Here is a 9,161-nt window from a genome sequence, read left to right as displayed (position 1 = left end):
TGACCAGGAGGTTGGGAAAGGTGTCTGAGAGCACCACGGTGCTCATGCTCAATGTGCTCCTCCTCTGTGCTATGCTCACTCTTCCTCACTGGCAGGGGCTCATTTTTGTATCAGCACAGCTGATGACAAATTGATCCTTCTCCCACCAACTTCTCAGGTCCTGAATGCTCAGGGTTCAGCACTACCGGTGAAAGCAGCGTGCATTAGCTGCAGCAGCAGGACACAGAGCAGCTTTCCGTGTTGCCACCTCCTACCATCAGTGACCAAAGCCATTACTCTCATGCCCAGGATCCAGGAAGTGCAGTGGTGACACAACTAAGAAACCAGTGTATGTGCCCTCAAGACTCTTCCCCCAAAATTCCTGTGATGGTACACCTAATCTTCCAGATGAGCTCCCCAAGCATCCACCTGCCCTGCAGCCTGGACCTTACCTCCTCTGTCAGTCCAGGCTTGAAGCAACATCTGATTTGTCTTTCAGAAGGAGGACATGCATCAGGCAGCTCCTCTTCATAAAAGGACTTGAGGGAAAGTAGCAGGCTTCCACTAAGGCCTCGAACTTCCATATGGGTCCAGATGCAAAGAGTGCAAATCAGACTTTCCAGCTTCTATTGCGTTCAGCCAACACTTCCTGGCTCTCTTCTGTCTTGCTCTTCACAGAATTACTGCAGAGCCAACAGTCACAGAAAACTTGCCCCTACAGACCTGCCTTATTTCAGAACAGTACTCTAGTGACCCAGCTGTGGCCTGCTCTGATCTGCTTCCTACTGCAAGCAAGGCCATCATCTTTGCTTCTCTTTGCATATTGCTTTGTTACTTTCCCATTCTGACTCAACTCTGCATTTGATCCTCCCAGGATTAAGCTTTTGTGAATTCATCTCTGCACGTACCTCTCAGGAAACCACACAGATTCCTGAATTTCACACCTCCCTCAGCTCTATTTTCCTTCCCTATAAGGTAATCTTATTTCTCCTTGCTGCTTCAGCCTTGTCCTAAATCCCCCCCGGCTCCTCCTCCAAACTGTTCTCAAAATCCTTACCCCTCTCCCATTCTGTCTCCTTCCGCAGGCACATCTTTTTAAACAGTCTGGGAGGGTTTTGATTTGGTTTGGTTTTGTTATACCCATTTGTGATTCAGAAAGTCTTAACTCCTAACAAGGCCTTTAACACCCCAGCTCCTCCCCTTTTTCTTCCATTGCTCCAATTCAGTCCTTACAGACTCTAACGATGGATATCCATCCCTTGTATCCCTTGTGTCCATCCCTTTTGCTAAGAGCTCACAGCCACCTCATTTCTGTCTCCAAAGCTGACAGAATTTTTCCCCAGGGAAACGACTGCCTTATGGCTCATCCTCCATATCTGCCAGTGATCCCTGCAGGGCACCTGCACCCTTCTGCATCTAGCACACCATCAGGGCACACTAAATGCAGTGCCTGCTTAATGACAGTAGTTTCTGGTACAGACAAGAAAGTAACAGGCAAATTCCTTTGTCCTTAACAATAGTTATTAGACATATTAACAATTTTTAAAAAAACCTCGTCTACCATATTTATAACACAAATGCTATAGATTTAAAAACAACAAATCTTTGCTATCTGCTGTAACAAAAAAACATCCATTGAGAAGTTCTGCAATTTCTCTCATATTTTACATTAATCAGAATCAGTATTACTCAAGTTTAGCTGAAAAGCTTATCGGTGCAATCCTGATGAATCTTAGATACACTTAGTGAGCCATGTGCCAACCAAACTGAGTTTAACTTTTAAACTGTCATATTTAAACTGTCACGAAGTCAACTTTCATTATTGACAGCACTAAGTCCCCTGTAATTCAAGCCCCTCCCACCTCAGTTTCTTTTACAGTATCTTACCACTAATGTGAGTTTCCATTCTCACATCCCCACTCATACAGATTTCCAAATCACCCACTTGTCTATTTTTGCCACTTGGAGTATTTATCGTTTGTCCAAACGACACTACCATTTCCTTTCACTAGGCTCTAGGCTACGATACCAGGCGGCTTGCTTTAGCTAAGGAATTCAATCTGTGATTTTCAACTGTTCTCCAATGTTAAAAACAACTGTGAGCTTTCAGGTGATAAAGACCTGCCAGAGCTGAGTGGCAATCTGGGACATTGCCATCCCAAGGGTCAGACTGCAACAGGTAATTACTTACCTGTGTAAGAGAGAAAGAGCGTGCACAAGAGCAAAGTCAACTCTGGGAATTAAGAATCTCCCTCAGAGACAAGTGTTATAATAGTGGTCCACAGCCCTGCTGCAGTTAAACAGGCCGCCAAATCTCTCTGCAATTGTTCTCTTTAATTTCTCCCTTCCCCCAAGCAGATGCAGATGCAGGGCATGACTCCTCTGAGGTAGCGGATGAAGTACTGGCGCAGCCGTCATCATTCAGCACAGTCAAGGGAAAACAAGAGCCCAGTGTCAGAGCACTCACCAACCTGTCGTGGGCGAAGTCACAAGACGAGCTCTCTACTGAATTCCAGCAGAAGCAGAAAGATGCCCAATAGATCCAGAAGCTACAGCTGGACAGCGATGAAAGGATGATTCTGCTGATGAGAAGTCTCAGCTGCACACAGAGCCCTCAGAAGGAGGACAACATTTGAAAACCAGAATTTTCATTGATCCCCCTCGCACACACACTCCCCCAATCACCTGCTTTCGCTATTATCAGCTTCTAGGGAATAAAATCTATTTTCTCCCCCCAAGAGTTCCCAGGAGTTACTGTAAACTCACAATGCCACCTACTGACAATTAGAAACAGCAACGAGCACTTTCGAAATCCAGAGCAATTCAGGTTTTCCATGAAGTAATTTCCTCTCCATTTCCTTGTATTTATCAGCTGCTTTGATGGCTGAGTGCAAGTCTCCTAAATATTTGCTTCTAGTTAATATCTTTTCACCAGCTTTCACCTTCCAACGGTTATTCTTTCCACTTCTGAAATAGGGTGAAATTTCTTTCAAATTTTCTAAACTCTTTCAGGTCTAATTTGACAAAGAACAGCTAATCCCTCCCAGTTATGAGAATGGGAGGGATTAGAATGGAAGAGATTAGATGGGAGAGATAAGACTTGTCCTGTCGCAGGTAAGCGGAGAATGTCTCTTTACATATATAACCCACCTGGAAAACAAGCTTTAAATTCAGACATTTTAATGGCTGGATAACGTTTTTCATACCCTTAATAACCAATCCCTGAGCGCATTGGTTTAAATCAAAGAAATACAAACACTTCTGGAAGACACAGCACTGTAGTCGAAGCAGGCTCTGGGCCAGGGGGAGGGAATCAGCACCAAGATCACGGCAAACCAAACAAAACAGCCCTATGGTGTGTGAAAGGTGTCTGTAAGAATTAGGCCAAGGAAACTACTACCCAATTATGGGACCCTCGCACATTAACAAGATACAAATAGCAGAATAGGATTCACTTAGGAAGCTGATGCAGTATTCAGTCGGTTTTGCTGGATGGAGGTCAGTCATTCCGTATTTCTTTATTCTGAGCAGGTCACCAGGGAGAAGTGTCCATATTTGCATACAGCTGCAAGAATCAGACTGGAACAGAGCACCGTGGCAAGAAGAGTCACGACACACACCAACAAACTGTGTTGCCTGAGCCCCACTGGAACCTGTAGAATCAATTCCTCATACACCTACAAAGAAAAAATAAATGGATTACATGCATTTAACAAGCTATTTCTTTTTTTGACTGCAACTTAAAGGGTTAGTAACCAGACCACTGTTTAATTAGCCCTTTGCTAAGGCTTCTTCTGGGATTCAAAATCAAAACCAAGATGGACATCACAGCAAATGGAGCACCAGCCGCTCCCACAGTACAAAGCTCAATAAATTAACTGCTACCATTTTAAATGGTAGCCATTTCTATCCTCTGTATCTTTGTTCTTACAACAGTCTTACCATTGAGGATATGTACATAATACAGCATGAAAGAGAGAAGCTCTCAGAATGAGCATTTCTGGGATCACTAAGAAGCCAGCTTTCTCCAAAAAAACCTACTCAGTTTCTCTGTGATGCAGAAAGCTCCAAAATGTTTCCAGACAAGAGCTGCAGATACCCCAGCTGTCTGCAGGTATCTTAAATATAGGAAGGCACACGTGTTACAAAAGCAACAGATTTGTTATGAAACAAATCAGTCTTATTTCTGAATCTCTACACTACTGCAACCCTTTTGAGTATCAAAGGCAAGTTGTTGACCACACTAAAGATCCAACTTTCCCTGGTTTTGAACACAGAATAAAGAAACTTTACCTTTTCCTAGACACTTAGCCAATCAGATAACAAACAAACAAACAGAAATGGCCTTTTTAAAGATGCTATCTCTTCTATCTTCAGGGTGTTACCCCTCCTTTAGATAGATCATAAAGTAGTTTTCCACCTCGCTACTGCTCTGAAGCACTTATTTTGCAAAGACCTTTCTTTATTTGACCACTGCCAATTATATCCTGGAATTCCAAGAAAACTATTTAAAAAAAAAAAGAGGAGAACAGCTGCCATAAAGGACTAGAAGAGCACAGAGTGACTACAAGCACACCAGAAGGGCAGGATAACACCCATTAAAAGCTGCTTAGAAAGGAAGAAGGGAGCCTCCCTAAACAGGAACTAGTCTTTTACTGATTAATTCCTGTGCTATGGAAGCTGCTAATCACAGAAAAAAGCCAGCAACTGTTAAATGAGAAGCATGAATTCCCACCAGCATTGAGAACTCACAGGTTTGTGCATTACGCTGTACCACTGACAGGGGCCATCGGTTTTGCCTGAACAGGGAGCTTCCACTGCAGCAGGCTTCCAACACGCTGTTGAGAGGCCATCTATGGGAGACATTAATGCATCAGCAAGATCCATGCGGGATAAAACAATATCGCCAGCAAGAATTTTTCAAATGAGATATCTTTCCTCCACAACAACTCAACAGAATCTACTCCCTGAAAGCCAATAGGTTAAACAGCACTGAGAGAAATGTGCCAGTTAATCTGCACAGTCACGGGGTGCCAGGCAGTCCTTTCCATGAACTTTGCAACTCTTCCTGATACAGTAGGTACCCAAGAAAGACTCTCACCTCTGTGGTATCTTGGCCCTTCTGTCCTTAACAGGGCAAAGAATTCATCATGGGCCTCAACTTTAGCCATACAGTTATAATTTCTCTTCCCTCAAAACAAAGAAGTCATTCTTCCATTTCTTCATGTTGGCCTCCTGTTGGCACATGCAAGAACTCCCCTCCAATGCTTTAAAAGCTTGCATATTAATAATAAATATATTTCTGCTCATAAGTAGTAAATATGGCAGAAAAATGGGAAGAATTCCCATTCCTTTTTAATTGACCAGGCAGTGTTCTCTGCCCCTAAGTCTATCCCAGAGAATCACTGCTCAAATAATGCACAAGTGAAGAGAAAGGAGCTAAGAATCATGAGCACATTTGACTTAGCATCTAACAAGAATGATTTTGTGAAAGTAATTACGATTTGTAGCAAAAATGTAGGATTTCATCGTTCGTGTAATTTGAAATATTGTCAGTGGACATCAGGTTCTTGTTTCACAGTAGTCTGAGATTCCAACCCCTCTAATCTTCAGGCACACAGTTTTCTACATTCCCCCCTTATATGTAAGGAATGCAGAAAAAGTGTTAGAAACCATCAGAATACTCTGATTAAATATGTAATAGTGAATATTAAATACACCCTGCATGGCTTCAGCTGCCAAGAGAAACACTGTGAAAACAGTCTGAGCAGCTGACCTTTAACAAGCCAGGGCCTGCCAGGATTGTGACAAACTGACCAACTGCCAACACTTTCAGGCAAAAGAGCCCAAACAGCCTGCTACAGCACAAGGGTACAACAGCAGCAGCGCAACACCAAGAAGTCTGTTGACAATTAATCTGCCTTTGGTCAGGCAGCAGCAGCATTCAAAGAGGAAGACAACGTGGTCTTTTATCAGGGGCACTATCTTCCCCTCATGTTCACATGACTGCTCAGAGCTCCATCTCCAGAAGAGAAACACAGAACCAGATTCCATGCTCCGGATTGCCCACAGTTATTCTTCTCTCCCCAAAAGAGCAGGTAACAAGACTCTCACTGTCACAGCAGCAGACCAGTACTTCTGGGCTCTTCAGAACAACCAACGCTTCCTCAGTCTCTTCTGCTGGCCGGTGGTACCGCCCATGCACTGGCAAAGCAGCTCTAAAACAGCGAGAGCACTGAGGGTCGGGTTCCATGTACAGGAGAACAAGATGACCTGTGGCTAAGTACTCAGGAGCCTCCACATCAACGACATCAGGAATTAACACCACCTGCAAGTGGAGAAAGATACAGATGTGGTTTAGATCAGAATCAACACAAGGGAGGGATGCAGGGAGAAAAAAAAAAAAAAAGTGTGAACATTTTGTGCATGATTCTGGGATTGAAGAGGCCACTGTCTGCTGCGGTAATATACTGCAGCATCAGAAGGAAAAACTATTTTTCTCATTCTGTCGTCTAACACTGCACCTGATTTTGTGGTCAGGAAGATCAAGTTGGAAATACTGTCCTTAAGCTGTTCCAAAATAACTTTTCAAGTCTCTCTGCAGTGACCGATTCTTATGTGTAAAAAGTAAAAACCATGCCTACAGCCAAACCTCAGAGGAGTTAGCTTAATGATGTGTATTAGCACAGCCATATCAGCACCTGCAAGCATCCCAATAGCAAAAGTTGCCCAGAGTCTATGCATTCATATGTTTTAACTCAATTAATAGCCTAAGGAGATTACTTTAAAACCACAGCCTTAGCACGTCTCTCTACTCAGAATGCGAAGCAAAGACTGGAAAGAAACACAGAAAGCTGTGATGAAAACAACCCCCTGAAATGACTCAGTCCGAATGTGCAGGATGCTACTTAGAGCTCACCACCACCTCTTTTGTGGGGGTTCACCTTCCACCTTGTCAATGCAAACAGCTTTTACCATAGCTGCTCATCTAGGGCCGAGCAGAGTAGCAGGGGCTCCCTGGTACACATGTCTGTATTTAGAAATATCAGCAGCACATGACACAAAATGCCCTGCACGCAGCAACACTGATCAAACTGAGAGATGCAATGAGATGTCTTGAAGAGGATACTGTGCAGCATCTCCTTCCAGGGAACAGAATTAATCAGCTTGATTAACAAGTCAGATAATGACCAGAGATTACAACTTCCTGAGCATACTCGTCCTTATCTGACTAACTGCCAGATGTCTTAGCTTTAGGGTTGTTACCTTTGTTAAATTGTGTCGCTGCAGCGATGCCAGCTCGTAGGGATCCACATAGATTCCTGGTGGAAGACGAGTTCTGGCTGCCACTGCACATCCTCCTGCATCCTTCCCCAATACACCAAGTTCTACCTTCACCAGCAGGTCCCTTCAAACAAGCAACAGAAGCAAAAATCTTTCTACCCATGCTTCAAAATATGGAGACATGCTCCCAAATGCACAGAGATCACAGAATCACAGAATCAGCTAGGTTGGAAAAGACCCTGAAGATCATCTAGTCCAACAGTTCACCTAGCACTGACAGTTCCCAACTCCACCAGATCCCTCAGCACTATGCCGTCCCTACTCTTAAACCACTCCAGGGATGGGGACTCCACCATGGCCCTGGGCAGCCCATTCCAACGTCCAACAACCCCTTCTGCAAAGAAATACTTCCTGACATCTAGTTTAAACTTTCCCAGGTGCAACTTGAGGCCATTCCCTCTGGTCCTGTCGCTTACTACTAGGTTAAAGAGGCTCAAACCCCCCTCTCTTCAACCTCCTGTCAGGTCTCCCCTCAGCCTCCTCTTCTCCAGACTAAACCCCCCAGTTCCCTCAGCCGCTCCCCAGCAGACCTGTGCTCCAGACCCTGCACCAGCTCCGTTGCCCTTCTCTGAACACACTCGAGTCATTCAATGGCCTTTTTGGGGTGAGGGGTCCAAAACTGAACCCACTCATCAAGGGGCAGCCTCACCAGTGCCGAGCACAGGGGTCAGATCCCTTCCCTGTCCCTGCTGGCCACGCTATTGCTGACACAAGCCAGGATGCCATTGGCCTTCTTGGCCACCTGGGCACACTGCTGGCTCCTGTTCAGGAGGCTGTCAATCAAACCCCCCAGGTCCCTCTCTGACTGGCGAAGATGAGATGCAGCTCTCACATGCTCTATGTGACAAACTCAGAAAGCAGTTCTGTGCCAAGCCATGCCGTCCTTCTCCACTCAGGATGATGTAGTTCACTCTAACTCAACATACACGATCAAAATGAAGTTTCACTTCTTTGTTAACTTCTCAGAACCACCAACAGCCTCCACACAGATCTTAGAAAGAGGCCTCTTGCTCCTCCTACATTATAGCTTGTAATTGTTAATTACTTGATCATGCTAATACATTCCTAGTGCCTACCCATGCCTACAGATCACGGCTCAGTGATCTGATACAACTGTGCACGAATTAGAAGAGAAGCTTCTTCATATGTAAAATGACTAGACGAGTTATTCTGTCGCGCCAGGGTGACAGCTCACCTGTGAAACCCCTCTTTCAGAAGCTCCTGCGTGACACTGGCATCCTGACAAGCAGCCTGCACATCTAAGATAACAGAACAAACGAGTAACAGTGTTTACAGAATAGGATGCATAATTACCACATAGGCAGACAACTTTAACAAGCAAAGTCATATAACCTATGAACACATCACCTGCAAAACCTCTCACAGCAGAAGGGAAACAGCATTGCACTGCGATCAACAGCAGAAGAGGTTTCTTAGGTCACGGAGCCCTGCTTCCCAAACCCAGAACCCAGCCCTACAAACGAGCAGGCACACACCGCTCCACACCCGTGTAAATAAACATTTACAAGATGAAAGCCCGAACAACAAGGCTCGGACCGTGTGTCAGTACAACGCGAACCCAGGCGCTCCTGCGTGAATTAAGCGGCGGCGGAGGCCGTTTGCCCCGCACTGATGTTTACTGACACAGCCAGGCTGTTTCTCATCACCCGGCCGCCTTCACTCAGCCCCGGTCCCGCAGCAGCGGGAAGCGCAGGGAGCCGCCCGCGGGCCCGGTTTGCCCCGACCCCTCCGCCAGGCCGGGCCAGCACTTACGGAGGACGCAGAGGAGTGCGGCCAGCCCGGCACGGAGCAGCGCCGCCGCCCGCCGCCGCCAGCCC

General features: G+C 45.5%; 1 protein-coding gene across 1 annotated transcript; it reads right to left on the bottom strand.

Annotated features, from left to right (window-relative positions):
* Window positions 1-3,453: 3,453 nt before the first annotated feature.
* On the bottom strand, window positions 3,454-9,157 carry PIGX (phosphatidylinositol glycan anchor biosynthesis class X; the record flags this gene model as incomplete). Its single annotated transcript, XM_026855379.1, has 6 exons — window positions 3,454-3,656; window positions 4,732-4,832; window positions 6,094-6,307; window positions 7,246-7,387; window positions 8,519-8,582; window positions 9,097-9,157. Coding segments are annotated over 6 exons (741 nt in total), but the record flags the coding sequence as incomplete, so codon positions are not given.
* Between the last annotated feature and the right edge of the window lie 4 nt (window positions 9,158-9,161).

Source organism: Athene cunicularia, assembly GCF_003259725.1.
Source record: "Athene cunicularia isolate RWA chromosome 9 unlocalized genomic scaffold, athCun1 chr9_part2, whole genome shotgun sequence".
NCBI classification, from domain to species: Eukaryota; Metazoa; Chordata; class Aves; order Strigiformes; family Strigidae; genus Athene; species Athene cunicularia.
This window is presented reverse-complemented; position numbering and strand designations above follow the sequence as displayed.